The sequence below is a fragment of the Citrus sinensis genome, chromosome 3 (assembly GCF_022201045.2).
Source record: "Citrus sinensis cultivar Valencia sweet orange chromosome 3, DVS_A1.0, whole genome shotgun sequence".
Classification (NCBI taxonomy): domain Eukaryota; kingdom Viridiplantae; phylum Streptophyta; class Magnoliopsida; order Sapindales; family Rutaceae; genus Citrus; species Citrus sinensis.
Window position 1 is genome coordinate 35895322 of NC_068558.1, and position 19336 is coordinate 35914657.

Consider the following 19336-nt stretch of genomic DNA (forward strand, 5'->3'; position numbering starts at 1 on the left):
TTACACCAAGTGGATTCCACTCAAAATTATTCCTTAAAATAGCTACTTGTGTGCTTTTCTTCAGGAAACTATTCGATATCACTTCGACTTTGGGCAAGTGGTGAGATGCTACTTTTAGAATTGTGAGAGCAATTATTGAGGTTCCACAAAGAGACTCTTAAATTTTTGTCTAGTAATTTAAATTGGAATTAATATAAATGGTTTCGATAGATATTTAGTGCAAAAATATCAATAGACTTTACAATTAAGGATGGCCAATGGGCTAGGCCGCATGTGACACGACATTGCACAAGCACATTTTGGTAGGACAAGTGGCATGACACAGTACGAATGCAAGTTGCACCGGGCTTAGAATTTTAGGCACATAGGCCTTAAAAGCACAGAACGATTAAAGATTGGCTAAGGTATAGCACATAAAAAGACCTACAATAGACATGCTCTATTAGTGGGCTAAGACGCAGTCCGTGGGCCATTAATAGCATATGGGCCAAAATATATCAAAATAAAAGTTTTTAATGAAAAATAAATATAAAATGTTATGATTTTACAAATAAATTGAAATTAAACATTTTAATATATTTTATTCCGAGGATTTTTAAAATTAATTTAAGACTAGTTAAAAAATCTAATTGTTTTATATTCATGATTTATTAAATGAATAAATGATATCAAGATTAAAATCTGAAATTTTATGACTAGTTAAAGAAAATTGCTTAACTCACCATCGAGACCGAGACAGAATTAACCTTTGTCATTTCTATAGTTGTGATTAATAAATGTTATTTCATGATTAATAATTGATATTTGTATTTTTGTAGTTGTGATTTGTCGTAATCGGTATTTCATTGTTGTAAATTATGAGTTGTGACTTGCTATAATTGATATATCATATCTCGTAATCATTATTCTACGATAGTAATTTTTATTTTTATTTGGGTCATTCTATGGTGCCGTAATTAAAATTACAGCATTGATTCTGTAATGAACATGAACTATTAAATTTGAATGAAAAATCTCAACAATTAATTCCAAATAAATAGTTAACCTATTACCTAAGCAACATGTAATTATCCTTTTTTGTTCAAGTTGGAGGTTATATTTACTAATTTTATGTATGATTTACAAAATTAATGTGTTATTTGACACTTAATGTCAATTTACAAATTTTATGTCTTTTTTTTAGGTTTGTGTTATGTCTACAACTCTGAAGACCAATTTACTACTCCAACATTAATTCACCACTTTTTCTTCAATTTACTAGTCTTATGTGTAGTTTATAAATTTTTTATTTCATTTCACACTTGAAGTCAATTTACAAGTTTTATGTCATTTTTCAAATTTTTGTTTCGTTTACAATTTCTTGTTCCAATATCCTACTTGAACATCAATTTACCCCTTTTTCCTTAAATTTACTCATTCTGTGTATGGTTTACAATTTTTTTTTCATTTCACGCTTAATATTAATTTATAAGTCTTATGTGATTTTTCTAAATTTATGTTTCATTTATAATATCTTATTATAATTTACAACTCCAACATTAATTTATATTTTTTTCCAGCAATTTACTAGTCCTATGTGTGATTTCAAATTTATCGTTTTGTTTCACAGTTAATGTCTATCTACAAACTTTATGTCATTTTTCTAAGTTCTTGTTCCGTTTACAATTTCTTGTTCCAATTTACTATTCTAACATTAATTTACCCCTTTTTCCCATCAATTTATTAGTCTTATTCGTGGTTTATAAATTTTTTGTTTTATTTCACACTTAATGTCAATTTACAAGTTTTTTTTCATGTCTATAAGTGTTTTTTTTTTGCAATTCCAAAGATTAATTTACCACTCCAATATTAATTAACTCTTTTTCCTTCAATTTACGAGTCCTATATGTGGTTATACTTTTTTTTTATTTCACACTTAATGTCAATTTACAGGTTTTATGCCATTTTTCTAAGTTTTTGTTTTGTTTACAATTTCTTGTTTCAATTCACTATTCCAACATTATTTACCCCCTTTTCTATTAATTTATTAATCCTATGTGTAGTTTACAAATTTTTTGTTTTATTTCATATTGTTTATGTCATGTTTCTAAGTGTTTATCTTTTTTACAATTCTGAAAATCAATTTACCACTCCACTATTAATTTTCTTCTTTTTACTTTAATTTACTAGTCCTATGTGTGGCTTATAAAATTTTTGTTTCATTTCACACTTAATGTCAATTAACAAGTTTTATGTGTTTTTTCAAGTTTTTGTTTCGTTTACAATTTCTTATTTCAATTTATTACTCCAATATTAATTTATCCCATTTTCCTTTAATTTACTAGTTCTATGTATAGTTTACAATTTTTTTGTTTTATTTTACACTTAATGTTAATTCATAAGTTCTATGTCATTTTTCTAAGTTTTTTTTTCTTTTACGATTGTGAAGAACAATTTACCACTCCAAAATTGATTTACCACTTTTTCTTTCAATTTAGTAGTCCTATGTGTGGGTTACAAATTTTTTTGTTTCACATCACATTTAGTGTCACTTTACAAACATTATGTCATGTTTCTAAGTGTTTGTTTCTTTTTAATTCTAAAGAACTATTTCCCATTGTAATTAATTTACCCTTTATTCCTTCATTCATTGGTCCTTCATTTGTTTAGTTAGGTTGACCCAATCCAAAACCAGTATAAAATTTTTATATATTTTACAATTTTAGATTGTATGAGATTTAAATGATAGTAACACATTTAGAATTGCTATGAATTTAACTAATAATTTTATAATGGATCAATTGTGCATTCATGGGAATGGCAATGGGTCGAGTCAGGCATATTTATCGAAATAAAAGTTTGCAGCCCATAATGAGCTCTGATTAGCATTAAAAATTGTTTGATAATAATGTTTTTTTGTGCTTATATTATAATTTATATTTGTGTTTATCCAATATATTAGGAATTATTGATTATGTCTTCACTATATTTAATTTTATGTAGTTTTGTGTGTTTATTAGATAAAATATTGATTTCACGTAATTTTAGGCTCCAAACAGATAAACGGATGTCAAGTTTAGATTTTAGAAGTCTAAAAACCTTAAGATATGTTAAGATCGGCTTAAAATTGAGCTTGTGTAAAAACAAATTGACTTTTTCTGTTGACCGATCACTAATTAGATGATAAAATGAGCTTACAATAAATATAAGTGCATGGGATAGCTGGCAATTTTGACTAAATCTCAACCATTCATGATTCAATGGCCACGATTGTGCCATATGGCAATGGTTGGTGAAGCAGGTTGTACGATCCGAATCTTTGTATTCGGGTCGACCCGATCCAACTATTAACCCGCAAAATCTCAACCGTTCTTTGACCAAATCGGACGCTTCACAAGATGCCACATTTAATGTTAACTTTTAAATTTTGACCTGCTGTTGGATTTTGATCTAATGGTTGCAAGGAGCGCATGCATGAAGCTTATAATGAACCACAAAACACTGGATTATGAACTTATTTTTCTATAAATAAAACCTCATTTTTATATTTTTTATCATCTCTCTTCTCAATTTCTCTCAATTTCCCTGTAATCTTATTTTTTTGGTGTGTTTTTAATATTTTTCATAATAATTTTTATAAATAAATTTAGTTATATTTTCAATTCTAATTTTTTTATTACTTTTAACTATGAGTAATTTAATTTTAATAATTATTTTTATTTCAATTATTCTTAGCTAAATAATAATATGATTTAATCAAATTGTATTCTTATTTATATAAATTAAATTATTTTCTATTTAATTTTATACTTATTTTATATTTTGAAATTTTGATTTATCGTAGACAAATAAGGCAGTTTGGCACAATAAATTCTTAATATCTTAATATAGGGTATGGTAAAATGGTATTTTGACTTATTCTAGACAAATTAAATTTTGGCACAATAAATACTTAATCCATAATAAAAATTAATGGGAAAATAATAATAATTTGTATAATTAATCTTTTGGGTAATAAATCTAAAAAAAGGGTAAAGAGAATTTATTAAATTTAATTTACTACTAAGAGTGGATCCATAACCCTAACTAATTTAATTTCATAATTTCATTTAAATTAATTTTTTATATTGAAGTTTTGTTTTCATTTTTAGATAAAATAAAATAAACAAATTAATTTTTTTCTCTGTGAATCGACCTTGGACTCACTGACCTATAATATAACAAGATCCTCTTATACTTGGGAGTTAGAAATTACTTTTAAGTTTTGTCAAGCTCGATTATTTGAAAGGCTGAGTTTGACCATGATTTTTTTAAAATTTTTTACTTTTAATTAATTTAAATTTAAAAAAATGAACATAGCCTTCCCATGTATGTTAAAATTTAAAAGCTTTTGAACCTATTTAAAGTAACATAAGTATAAAAATTACTTAAGGTCTCAACTATATAATTATGTAAATAATAAACATATATTTTTTTAAGTTTCAGGGTCGAGTTAGGTCAAGACATATATGGCTTGCACTATGACCTTAATTTAATGACGCCCTAGTATCTAGGTCCAAGCCCAATTCATGATACTTAAATTTGGGTCAAAGCTCAAAAAATTCGAGTCGGATCAATCAGACCAAAATTCGGGTCGAGTCTTTTTGCCATTTATATATGTTTGCATCTTAATTTTTATTTTTATTTATCTAAATTAGGATAATTCATTCTATTTTGTTTTGGAATTTGGATATGTTGAAAAAAAAACATAAATATATGATGGATTAAGAAAAAAAATATCATACAAACTCTTGTATAAATTTATTTCTACAAATTGATGAAATATAATTCATCTTGTTTAGATTAAATAGCTGTTAACCCACATTGTTTATTTTTATTATTTTGTAATTTCATTTAACCAATAAATATAGACAACATTATAAAATAAGTTTATACAATAGTTTATAATGCTATCAACACTCATCAAACAATGCTAGATGAAACAATGAATGAATTAAATACAAAGTATCTTTAAATTGAAAAGAGTCCAATATGTCAAAAAATGTCCCATCTTTTGAGATAAAAATATTTAAATATTATTTTCAAAATCAATAATAATAGAGCCACAAATAGTTTTATACAAACTAATGTAGCCAAGATGATGTGGCATAAAGACATTAGTTGAAAAGCGATAACCGTTACTTTTTAATTTATGTGGGTTCATAATAGTTTTATACATCCAACCTTGCTCACTTTTTATGATTCAAGTTTGGACAGTGATGATAGTAGTGTTAGCTATGGCAGTTTGATGTTTTGTTAGGAATTTCCAACGTCAATACCATTATTTTACCATCCATTAGCAACTATGGAATATACAAAAGAGCATATACCCTAATACGAAAGAAGAAGCTCCATTATTAAATATCTTATTGATGGAATAAGATATTTATTAGCTAATTTCTAGTTAATTGATCTATTCATGCTGCTTCTAGTTTCTCTAATAAAATTCAATCAATGTTATTTTAATAGTTTTTAGTATTGTGAATGAATTTACTTACTGAGTGAACGGTTCACCCTTCGTTACCATATTTCTTTTGCAGATAAAGTTAGACGATATGAGGTTATGGTCTTAAGAGGAAGAATAAGAGCTCAGTTTCTTTTAGGGAATAATGTTACATTAACAAGGAATGAATATTTTAACTTCCTATAGGACAATATTTATTTAAGGATGTGTTATTCTTTACTTATTTTCTTTTGGAGGTTTAGAAAAATTATTATTGGATATTACTTTCGTGGTTTAGAAATGTAATTGATGAAATGCAGTTTCACTTCAATTTCACCTTAGTACATTGTTAGTGGAATTACGCTTTTACATTTGTGGTATCAGAGTGACCAATATAGGATTCTATAGACTTTTAAGAATAAAATTTAGTAGAGCAAGATGGAAATATGATGTAGTCAAGGTGGTTCAATTCTAAGGATAATTTCTCTAATTATTTTGGGTAGTAAGAACTAGGGGTGGGCAAAATATCCGACCCAACCCAATCCAAAAAATTTCGGGTTCGGATCGGATCGGGTGGTGAACAAAATCCGATCAGGTGAAATTGTCTCAACCCAATCATTCACTCGATCCGATCCGAAAACTCGATTGGGTTGAGACAAAAAAAAGGAATTTTAGCAAAAATTACAGATTTACAGTATCACACACATGACACACTCACACGACACTCGACAAAATCACTGAATCACACTCATAGTGTCACACACTCACGGATTTACAGTATTCACCACACAATTCAATAATTCACAAAGTCAGTATTCAGTCCAAACTATTCACCGCAACAAAACAATTCAGTAATTCACAAAGAAAAGAATACAAGCAAAGTAAACAACTCACAAACCCTCACTGTCACTCAGACACTCACGGCCTCACGGTATCACAAACCCTCACTGTCACACACAAACCACTGAAACCAGCACTCAAGCTGTCAAGCACAAGCAGCCAGCCCACACCCATTCATGCCTTATGGCCTCTGTCGCTCACCACACACAACAAACACACACGCACAGTCAAGGAGATAGCTTCATCCGGCCACCACACGCAATAACCGCTGCTGAGAACGACGCCAACCGAAGCCGAAGCTGATTCACGAAGATCGTGACTCGATTTACAGATCTGCTGCAACCAAGCGCCGGATCCACGCCTTGAATCCTCCACTCCACCATCACTCAGTCCGATTGAAGATCCACCTGCAAGCTGCCTCCGATCCACTCTAGTCTCCACCATTGGCATTCACGGGTCACGGCTGTTGAGTGTTGAGATCCGGCCACCACACCCATTCACGCCTCACGGGTCACGGCCTCCAGTCTCAAAAAGTCTCTTCATTCTCTTGTGTTTTGGAAATTGGAAGCCCGAATAAGTGAATCCGACCTTTATACTTATTTAAGAGATGGTATATAATATATAATTATATATGCATTAATGATTAATTATAATTGTTATTTGTTACATGTTATATGAGAAATGTTAATTGCAACTTTGTATGTTAATTATATATAATTATAGATTGTTAAATTTTATCAATAAAATGAAAATAATCCGGTATTAATTTTCTGTTACTTATTAATAATTGATTTTTTTATGAATAGTAATGTTAGATTAAAAATTAAAATTAAATATTATGTTACAATATAAATTATAATTATATATGTCATATGATATGTGTACTTGTACAATAGTTTCAACTTCAACAAAAAATGAACCAATTTAATTGCAGTAGTTTCAAGTTTCAACTTCAACAAATAATTAATCAATTTAATTAATTGCATGATAACCAATAAGTAAATATTAAGTGGTTAAGTACATATAATGTGGGCATAATAAGAATTAAGAATTTAAGATACAGATATGTAATTAATATTATATTATTTTGGCCAATGGATAATTAGATATTATAAATTAAATAATTACATTAATTTCTTGGTTTTCTTTTATGGAATATGCATCTTGAATTCTTGATCATATATAAACATTATGGTGGAAAATTGGAAATATCGATTTCAAAACGTTTCATAAAATTAAATTAACAATTATTTGAATCAATTTGTAATACTAACTATTAAGTAGATTTTTTTAATAGTCTTTTTGTGTTTTAATTTATGAATTAATGATTAATAATTATTAATTTGTATGTTTAGATGTCTGGACACTCAAGATCAAATTCGATAAGTGATGATGACAATCAAAGTGTTCAAATGGAAGGAACTTAAAAGGCAAAGCGGAAAAGACCAGCGATGAAGAAAAGATCTGCGACATGGAATCATTTTACTTTACTTGAGGACAATCCAAACAAATGCAAGTGCAACTATTGTGGTAAACAATATCAATGTCATTCAAGGCGTGATGGGATTACAAATATGAGAAATCATATACTGGCTTGCTTTGCATACAAGACATTCTGGGAACAACAAGAGGGAAGTCAACAAAACTTGACAACTGAGGGTGGGGAAGGAAATGCAAGTAATATGGTTTTGGCTAAAGGGTAGAGTTAAGACGCTTGTAGAAGGGCAGTCCGCAAAATGATCATTATGGGTGAGTTGCCACCTAGTTATGTGGATAACAAAGGGTTCAAACATTTGTGTAGTGTACCCATTCCGCAGTTTGTTATGCCATCTCGGAGAACTATTGGTAGGGATGTTATGGATTTATTTTTGGAAGAAAAGACAATGTTGAAGAGTTTGATTTGCAACAACAAACAACGAGTGTCTTTTACCACTGATTTATGGACTTCTGTTCAAAACATGAGTTACATGGTGATCACAGCTCATTTTATTGATAGTGATTGATGTTTGAACATAAGGATTATTAGTTTCAGTGTGATTGAAGATCATAGAGGGAAAACGATCGGTAAAAATATTGTAGCTTGTTTACAAGATTGGGGGATAGAGAGGTTTTTTGCAATAACTGTTGATAATGCCAGTACAAATGATGTTGCTGTTAATTATGTGACTATGCAATTACTTGCTTGGAGGAATGATGATGCAATTGTATTAGCGGGTCAGTATATGCATGTCCGTTGTTGTGCACATATTTTGAACTTGATTGTTGTTTCATGGTTGAATGAATTGCACCTAGTGTTGCCGCCATCTGGAATGCTGTAAAGTATGTGAGATCCTCCCCTATGAGGCAACATGCATTTAAACAGTGTGCTCAACAGGTGAAATGTCCAAATGAAACGGTTGTTTTGGATTGTCCTACTAGGTGGAATTCCATCTATTTAATGTTGATGACTACGATGAAGTTTCAAGCAGCATTTGATAGAATGGCTGATAACTCTAGGAAATAAGAGTTATTACATCAATTTTAGACTTAAATCAAGATTACTTAGAGGACAAATAAGGTATTTTTATTACATTTTGGTTATATTTTGCATAAACATTCATTTTAGTTAAGTTTTAATAAGTTTTGTTTGAATCAAAGTAATTGGTGCTAAAAACAGGAGCATTATTGTAGGTTTTTAGAAAGTCTTAATTCATGAGGGGATTGTGAGACAATGGATGAGCAAGAGGAGGAAAGAAGATAGCCGCAAAAGAAGTAAAGCACAATCGGGAATAGTGCAGTGTTGTAGCAGATGTTAGAGTAACCAGTGCTATAGCAATCTGGAGCAACGCGAGAGAAAATTTAGGCGCAGGCCAGCAGCAGATTCACGAATTGCATGTTTCCTAATTTAACTCATGCACGCCTATGGACTTTTGTTTTACCCTAGTTTATAGTATAAAAGAGAGGCGTGCACCACATAGAGAGGCGGCAATGGAATTATCATCAAAATCATTAGAGAGAAAAAGAGAAGAAGATCAAAATTGAAGAGGGCTGTTTCGGCAACATTAAGGAATCTTGTAGAATTATTTGGATTTTTTTTTCACTGTGCTCAATTTATATTTATCTTCTTCCTTTGATTGTTCTAATGTATCCAGTGAACAACATGTTTATGATTATTTTACTTATTTAGAATATGAACTAGATTTGCTTGTAGTTAAGTAACAAACAATTCAATGGGTTCTTGACTGTTCTTATGTGTTATTATGTCATTGCTATAGCATTATACTCTAGTAGTTATTATTAATATAACTGTTATTTCGGTTGACCACCCATTTAATAGTTCCAGTTAAGACAGAGCAGCAAAAGGGCATGTCTTCGCGGACATTATTAGAGTATTACTTGATCTTAAGTTAAGTTTCCTGGATTAAGTTATCTTGAATCCCATAAGGGCAATACTTGAAGTTAAGATTTGTGACACACTAGACATAGGTGTTCACCTTGTAGGGTAGAGAGATAAAAAGGATCATAAAGCCATATCATGAGTAGATTAGCAACTGGTCATTGCTAGTGTATTTAAGGGTATGAGAGTTCCAATATGGGACAGCTAAGGATACAGATTAATTCTGCCTAGTGCTGCAGCACTTGCCGTAACAATTAGAGTCAACTTGATGAACAATAGTTAGCCCATAAGGAGAGTTTGATCATTCAACTACCATAATCTCACTTAAATCTTAAACACATTTAGTTTAGTTTTGTTTCATTGCGGTTTTGTTTACTTTATTCTCTCACAATCATTAATTACGATAGAACACATTTTACGTTTGTTAAACTTCATATTTAAATTAGTTTGCACTATTGTGATTGCTACAATATTTCTGGTAACATCAATCCCTGTGGAGACGATTTTGAATACTCATCACTTTATTACTTGTTGTGTACACTTGCACATTGACACCAATAGCATTTGATTATAAAACCTACCAACAAGTTTTTGGCGCTGTTGCTGGGAATTGATTGTTTATTTTTGAAGTGTGAACTAAATCTTGATAGTACCAAATTTGATTTAATTCATTCTATTTATGGGCATATCAATACTTGCATGTGCAAAGACAGATCTGTGATATTTTAGTTCGATTATGAGATTGAAAGGACTGTTAAGAGACTGCGAAGAGAACAAAGGAAGTCAAAAACTGTTTCAAGCATGAATAATTTGCAGGATGAGGGAAATCTGAACCCTTACGGGCCTTTACAACTAGTCAACATTCAAGAAGAACAGAATGAACATGCAAGCGAGAGACAACCAGGCAATAACAATATTATTTACATGGCTGATAACAAAGAGAACTATTAGAGATTATGCCGTGTTAACTCCTCAAGTTGTACACCCTGGGATAATCAGACCTGAAGTAGAAGCTGCGAATTTTGAGTTGAAGCCAGTAATGTTTCAAATATTGCAAACAGTTGGTCAATTCAATGGATTGCCAAATGAAGATCCTCATCTCCATCTTAAATTGTTATTGGAAGTGAGTGACGCTTTCAAGATTGTTGGAGCAACACAAGACGCCTTAAGGCTGAGGCTTTTTCCTTATTCCTTAAGAGATTAAGCAAGAGCATGGTTAAATTCATTACCATCTGATTCCATCACTACATGGAATGAGTTGGCTGATAAATTCCTAATCAAATATTTCCCACCGATAAAAAATGCAAAGTTGCAAAATGAGATTACTTTTTTTCATCTACTTGAAGATGAGAGTTTGTACGAGGCTTGGGAAATATTCAAAGAACTGCTCAGAAGGTGTTCTCATCATGGCATTCCTTGTTGAATTCAATTGGAAACTTTTTACAATGGATTGAATCCAAGTACAAGGTTAATGGTGGATGCTTCAGCAAATGAAGCCCTGTTATCCAAATCTTACACTGAAGCTTATGAAATTTTGGAGAGAATTGCCAATAATAATTATCAGTGGCCATCAACCAGGCAACCAGCAGCAAGAGGATCAGCAGGGGTACATAACATAGATGCAATTACAGGCTTATCAGCGCAAGTAACCTCATTGACTAACATGATAAAAGCCATGACATCTGCTCCAGCAGTAGTAAAGCAAGTTGCTGAACTTTCTTGTGTATACTGTGGTGAAAGACATGACTTTGATAATTGTCCTGGAAATCCAGCATTAGTAAACTATATGGGTAATTTCAATCGACAGCCTCAAAACAACCCATATTCAAATACTTACAACCCTGGATGGAAACAACATCCAAATTTCTCATGGAGCAGTCAGAATCGAAATGCTCCAGCAGTAAATGGACAAAATCAGAACACTCAACCATCTGGATTTCATCAGCAGAGTCAGGGGCAAAAACATATCAGGCAGGATCCAATCACTTCACTGGAAGCATTGGTTAAGGAATGCATTGCAAAGAATGAAGCAATTGTGCAGAGTCAAACAATATCCTTGAGGAACTTGGAAAATCAAATGGGACAACTTGCCACAGCAATGAGTAGCAGGACTCAAGGAAGTTTACCTAGCAATACAAAAGACCCTAGGAGAGAGGGCAAAGAACACTGCAAAGTAATTAATTTGAGATATGGAAAGAATGTTGACAGCCCAATTGATGTGACTAACAAGGGTAAGGAATTTAATTCTTTACAAAAACCACCCCAAGAAGGAAGCATGTTACAATAACCCAACCATCAAGGCATTGGTTACATGGGCCAAGCTACAGCAACTGCAGAGGGAAATCAACCAGAACATGTTGAAAAAGTTATAATACCAGTTGCCACTACCTACACCAAACCAAACAAACAGAGTTTCGTACCTCCTGAAGCTACCCAGCAGTTTAGACATCCACCACCTTTCCCACAGAGATTCCAGAAGCAAAAACAAGACAAGCAGTTCAGTAAATTCCTGGAAGTACTGAAGCAATTACACATAAATATACCTTTTGTGGAAGCCTTGGAACAAATGCCAAATTATGTAAAATTTCTAAAAGACATCTTGGCATGAAAGAGAAGGCTAGGAGAGTTTGAAACTGTTGCTTTAACACAGGAAAGCAGTCATATGCTCCAAAGTAAGATTCCTACAAAAGTGAAAGATCCAGGAAGTTTTAAAATACCATGCCCTGTAAGAACTAGGCATGCTGGCAGAGCACTTTGTGACTTGGGAGCTAGTATTAATTTGATGCCATTGTTTGTATTTAAGCAGCTGGGAGTAAGGGAATGCAGACCAACAACAGTCACTCTGCAATTAGCTGACAGATCTCATGCATACCCTGAAGGAAAAATTGAGGATGTACTGGTAAAAGTGGACAAATTCATCTTCCCAGTAGACTTCATTGTACTAGACTTCGAAGCTGATAAAGAGGTGCCCATTATACTTGGAAGACTTTTTCTAGCAACTGGAAATACTTTGATAGATGTGCAGAAAAGAGAGCTCACCATGAGAGTAAATGATCAGCAAGTCACATTTAATGTACTAGAGGCTATAAGGAGTCCTGATGAAGTAGAAGATTGCAATTTCCTAAGTGTTGTGGATTTTATTGTAGCAGACAAAATAGACAGATACTGAAGTAATGAAATTAACAAAGTCATCACCTTTGAAGATGTAGAAGAGGAAGATGTTACAGCAAATCAGATAGATTTGATGGAAGAAAAGCAACCTGATAGGCACAACAGGTTTATTGAGCATCTGAATCTTTTAGACAGGGAAGTAAAAACAACTTTACCATCTATTGAATTACCTCCTAGTCTTGAATTAAAATTGTTACCTTCACATTTGAAGTATGTTTATCTTGGTCAAAACAACACACTCCTTGTGATCATTTCTTCTACTTTGGATGCAGGTTAAGAACAGAGTTTAGTAGATTTGCTGGGAAAACACAAAAGAGCAATTGGATGGATCATGGCAGACATCAAAGGGATAAGCCCATCAATATGCATGCATAAAATCCTGTTAGAAGATTGCTACAGCAATTCAGTGGAGCACTAGAGAAGACTAAACCCTATTATGAAAGAAGTGGTGAAGAAAAAAATCATCAAGTGGTTGGATGCTGGAATCATATACCTAATATTAGACAGTTCGTGGGTGAGTCTAATTCAATGTGTTCCAAAGAAGGGAGGGATAACTGTGATAGCTAATGAGAGAGATGAATTTATCTCTACAAGGACAGTCACTGGATGAAGAGTATGTATGGATTACAGGAAGCTCAACAAAACCACAAGGAAAGACCACTTCTCACTTCCATTCATAGATCAGATGTTGGACAGACTTACAAGAAAACAGTACTATTGTTTCTTAGATGGGTATTCAGGCTACAACCAGATTACTGTAGCTCCAGAGAACCAGGAGAAGACTACATTTACCTGTCCTTATGGAACATTTGCCTTCAGAAGAATGCCCTTTGGGTTGTGCAATGCTCCCGTAACTTTTTAGAGATGCATGATGTTTATTTTTTCTGATATGGTAGAGCAAACTTTAGAAGTTTCATGGATGACTTCTCAATTTTTAGAGAGACATACACGAATTGTTTACACAACTTGGAAGAAATTCTTAAAAGATGTGAGATGACTAACTTAGTACTCAATTGGGAAAAGTGTCATTTCATAGTGCAAGAAGGAATAATATTGGGTCATAAGGTGTCTAAAAAAGGCATTGAGGTAGATAAAGCCAAGATAGAGGTACTAGATAAACTGTCACCCCCCACTTCAATAAAGGGTATAAGGAGTTTTTTGGGTCATACTGGATTTTACAGAAGATTCATTAAGGATTTTTCCAAGGTAGCTAAACCATTATGCTCATTCCTGGAACATGACAAGCCCTTTCATTTTGACAAAGATTGTCATAAAGCATTTGGAGAATTAAAGAAAGCTCCGATCACTACTCTAGTAGTTATATCTCCAGTCTGGACTTTACCATTTGAATTGATGTGTAATGCTAGTGATCATTCTGTTGGAGCAGTATTAGGGCAAAGAAAAGATAAGGTTTTTCACTCTATATACTATGCAAGTAAAACTCTTACTCAAACTGTAATCAATTACACCACTACAGAGAAAGCGTTGCTGGCAGTAGTATTTGCTTTTGACAAATTCAGAGCCTACTTGGTGGATACTAAAGTGACTGTATATACAGACTATGTAGCTATTAAATACTTAATTTCAAAGAAGGATGACAAACCAAGATTAATCAAATGGATTTTATTACTTCAATAATTTGATCTGGAAATTAAATATAGACAGGGGACTGAAAATCAAGTAGCAGACCACCTGTCACGGCTGGAAGCAGACACAAGCACATTGACAAAAAAAGACATCACTAAAACTTTTCCTGATGAACAACTGTTGGTAGTACAACAAGCACAGATGCTGCAGTAGTCGGAATCTCCATGGTATGCAGATTTTGCTAACTATTTAGTAAGTGGGTTGCTACCACCTGAGCTGAAGTTTCAGGAGAAAAAGAAATTTCTGCATGATGTTAAAAGTTATCAGTGGAATGACCCACATTTATATAAGCTGTGCTCAGATCAAATAATACGAAGATTTGTTGTAGAAGGAGAGATTCCCCACATACTGGAATCATGTCATGCTGCAGCATATGGAGGACATTTTAGTGGTCACAGAATAGCTGCTAAAGTTCTGCAATCAGGTTATTACTGGCCCACTATTTTTAAAGATACTTATGAATTTATTAAATATTGTGACAGGTGTCAAAGGACAGGGAACATAACTAGAAGACACGAAATGCCATTGACCAACATTCTAGAAGTGGAAGTTTTTTATATCTGGGGAATAGATTTTATGGGACATTTTTCTCCATCCTTTGGGAACTTATATATCCTCGTTGCCGTGGATTATGTCTCTAAATGGGTAGAAGTTGCAGCATTACCTACCAATGATACTAAAGTAGTGGTGACTTTTCTTCAGAAAAACATATTTTCTAGGTTTGGCACTCCTAAAGCAATTATTAGTGATGAAGGTACTCATTTTTGTAACAAAGTCTTTGCTACAGTTATGGCAAAATATGGAGTCAGACACAAGGTAGCATGACTCTCTATGAGCCTATAGAACATCATACAAAACCCCACTTGGCATGTCTCCTTACTGAATTATTTATGGGAAGGCTTGTCATTTACCACTAAAGCTAGAGTATAAAGTACACTGGGCACTAAAGAAATTAAATTGGGACATTCATGTTGTAGCAGAGCAAAGAAAGCTTCAACTTTGTGAGCTTAATGAATTACAGCTATTTTCATATGAAAATGCTAGAATCTATAAAGAAAGGACAAAACACTGGCACGACAAGCATATTCAACACCGGCAGTTCAACCCTGGTCAACCAGTGTTGCTCCACAATACCAAATTAAGATTATTTCCAAGAAAGCTAAAATCACGATGGTCTGGTCCTTTTAGGCTGTTAAAGTATTATCCTCATGGTACTGTTGATCTTTTAGATAAACAAACAGGCCACAAATTTAAAGTTAATGGACACAGGGTTAAGCATTATATACACCCAGCAGCAGAGTGTTCAAAGGAGGTTTTACTCCTTAAAGAACCCATCTATTGAGCAGTGAAAGAAGGTCAGGCTGAAGGACCTTAAATCAAGCGCTCAATGGGGGGCAACCCATTGTAGAGATAGCCACTTCAAACTAAGTTTGATCATCTTTGGTTTTGCTGACGGTTATCCCTTTTTTTTCCCATTTTATTTAATCTTGTTCTTCAATTCCAGTTACTTAGTTTTACCTTTTCACATCATTGCAATTTTTTTATGTTGCTATCATTTGACCTCTTTATTTTTAATTATGATTTTAGAATTGGTTTTAGTTTTTGTGGTAAGTATGAGTGACATTAAATTTCCATTGTAACCAGTGGGGTTGTATGGTGACAGAGTACAAAGGCAAACCACGTGTCAGAGGGTATTGGCGTAGGGTATGTAGCCGTTGCTAGAGTACGCAAATGGATGCTGCAACAACCAATTTTACTGTTATAGTAAATTAAAAGTTAGAGCCTCTCATTTACCGTTGGAGATAAAATCGTGACAGATGGATGCATGGCTTTGGATAGCAATTGCGAAAAAATCTCTGAAATTAGTGCATTAATATCGCTGGCCTATGTTTTAGGGATATACATATTAAATTCAAAATATGTTCTTCCCTCAATTATCTTTAGTTACTGGATTTATCTTCACTTAAAGTCCACTATAAAAGGGAGTCACTGTGCGTAGTGATCTACGACACTATTCCCCATCTCTTTCGCAAGTACAACTCTCATAATTCTTAACCTCTTCTTCTCATTTTACTCTCAGGGAAATTAGCCTCAAATTGTTACTACTATAGCAATGCCAAGGTATAAGAAAACAGCCAGCTGCCTTAAAGATCCTTCACGCTTCCAGAGTTACCACGTTGAAGAAAAATATGAAGAATTCATCGAGCCGCATAAAATTCTAGAAGAAAAATGATTTCAATTTCCAGAACAACTCACCGAAATTGTGCAAACAATACACAATGCTGTAGCAAAGCGTGGATGGCTAGAATTTTGCAACCACCCTCGAGATCCTATGCTACCAATAGTCAAGGAATTTTACGCCAATTTGGTAAGCCCTGATTAGCATAATATTTGGGTAAGAAACACACTTATTCCATTAGACTCCCGCGTTATAAATACTTTTTATAATTTACCTACTAAAATTAGTTGTGAGTATGCCAAGTTGCTTGATAAATTGACCACAAAAAAATGGAACACCATCTTCACAACTCTTACAATCAAAGGGGCACTATGGGTTAACGAGGAAGGGCATGTAGTTAATAGGATAGATTTGAAACCTATTGCTAAGGTGTGGGTGAAATTTCTTAAATCTAAGCTTATGCTAACCAGTCACACTACTACGGTTTCACAAGAGAGGTTGGTCTTGTTATATGTCAGTGTTCGAGGGCTTCCCATAGATGTGGGTAGCATCATCGAAAAATAAATCAAGGACTGTTCAGTTAAGAATCACAAAACTACTGCTTTGCTATTTCCTTCACTCATCACTAGCATTTGTGTAGTATCTGGTGTTCGTCTTGACGCGAGAGATGACCACATCAAGAATGATGGTGCCTTTACGGCACGTACCATTAAGAAAGTTGCTGGCGAGAGTACTGGCATAACAACTGAACCAGCTGCTGTAACAGGAGCAAGACGAGCTATTGGTTTAGAACAAACAATTCAGGTGCTCAGCACCAGTATAACTCAATGTGCTGAAGCTCAGCAGAGGGAAAACCATCAGTTTTGGAGCTATCTTTAGCACCTGGACAACCAACTACACCAATTTGCTCTGTACATGAAACGCACTCACCGGAACCTCCCTAATTCATTGCTCCAGCAGTACAATTTTGATACCAACACTATAGGTGCTCCAGCAGCAACCAGTGAAGAAGCCACTGCCATAGTTGAACCAGAAGAAGCAGCTGCAGCCGAACTATAAATAGAGGTTAAATAAGAAGATACTGAAACATCTGATCAACCTGAGAAAGAATGTGACAAGTCTGCAACTGATAGTTCACCCACAAAGGCAGAGGACAACTCTGAGAAAGAGCGTGAGGAACTGTCCATTCCCACTCATTCCAAAACCAGGAAAAGGCACATTATTCAAGACGAGGAAGATGACGACCCTGCAGAGGAACCTTCCATTCCAGTCCTTGCAGACAAGGGCAAGGGCAAGGCAAAAATAGCAACACCTCCAGCCTCTGAAGATGAAATGGAGCAAATCGATGCAGAGCTAGCTGCTGCAGCAACCAGAGTTATGCCTACACCTGCAGAAGCCAAGCAGCTACTTAATATCATTGCTGCCATCACAGCTGAGGGAGGCAGCTGATGCATCCACTCTAATTCCTCCACAGCGGACTCCTAGCCAACATGTTCGTACCAGTCTGCGACAATCCAGTAGAAGAACAGGCAGTACGTCTAAAGGCACTGCTACAACAACCTCGTCTCAATCAAAATGAACCAGGTCGGTGTCAACTACGCAACCTACCCCAGCCGCAACTCCTCTCGCCAGCCGAGTGATGAAAAAGACAAAGACATTGCCAGCCACTTTCCCACAAACTTCACCAAAGGATAAGCTGCGCAGTGCATCCAATAAGCGCTGATATCATCCCGCCATTTGCAGTAGTCCCAACTACAAGGGAGTATCCCTTCCTTGCTAGTTAATTTATTGTTAAAAAAATAAAAAATAAATAAAAAATAAAAACTTTTCTTTCAGTATGTTTTTCAAATTGTGTGGTATTTTCTAATGTCCTCCATGTCATTGTCCACTTGTGTGTCTTTGTTCTGTATGTTTATGAGGACACAACCATTCTCAAGTTTGGGGGGGTTGTGTTTCCGAATGTTTGTGTTTATGCGTATACGTGTGTTGTGTGAAGCTCTATTTTCTAATATTTGTGTATGGATTTAAAAACCTAATGAAGATACATTGAGTGTTATTCAAGATTTATGAGAATACCAAGTAGAGATAGTTATAGATAGAGGTTGAAATTCTGTCCTGACATTTAGACTTTGGTTGAATTGTATGAGATTGCTAGAGCAAAGCCAAAAAAGTAGAAAAGATCTTAAGTTTGGGGAAAAAAAGTAAGTTGATTGACTGTGATAACTATGAAATAAACTCTGTTCCAATGGCTCAAGTTACTGAATAACCAGATCTGAGTATGTACCCTATATGCAGAATTGTGTTCAAAGGTAGCAAGAGTTATGAGCAATGCTGTAGCACTTAAAAAAAAAAAAAAGTCTTCTGTCTAAGGCATTGAGTAGCCAAGTCTGTTCATGAGCCCCATGTTCAGCCTTAAGTAAAAGATATCTTTAGATAAGACTATATTACAGATATTACTACAGCAACTCTGATCTGTGCATGATTTGAGTAATTGGGTGTCATCATTACAATTGATTGACATTCACATGAAAAATAAATGTTGCAGTGAGGAGGATAAATACTCTCCAGTTTTTCAATTTTAAAATCATCACAGTTTGAGTATGTGAAATTTATGTTACCCCATATATGAATGAAGTTTTATTACTGCTGAAATTCATGCAGT

At 33.8% G+C, this 19336-nt stretch overlaps 1 protein-coding gene and 1 non-coding gene across 2 annotated transcripts; one reads left to right on the forward strand and one right to left on the reverse strand.

Moving 5' to 3' along the window:
* Nucleotides 1–10983: 10983 nt before the first annotated feature.
* On the reverse strand, nucleotides 10984–11090 carry LOC127901562 (small nucleolar RNA R71). Its single transcript, XR_008053803.1, has one exon. It is a non-coding gene; the product is annotated as a small nucleolar RNA R71 (small nucleolar RNA).
* An 898-nt stretch (nucleotides 11091–11988) lies between these two features.
* LOC127900801 (uncharacterized) lies at nucleotides 11989–12846 on the forward strand. Its single transcript, XM_052436034.1, has 2 exons — nucleotides 11989–12192; nucleotides 12289–12846. Exons 1-2 carry the CDS (start codon nucleotides 11989–11991, stop codon nucleotides 12844–12846), a joined length of 762 nt encoding a protein of 253 aa, XP_052291994.1.
* Nucleotides 12847–19336: the final 6490 nt, after the last annotated feature.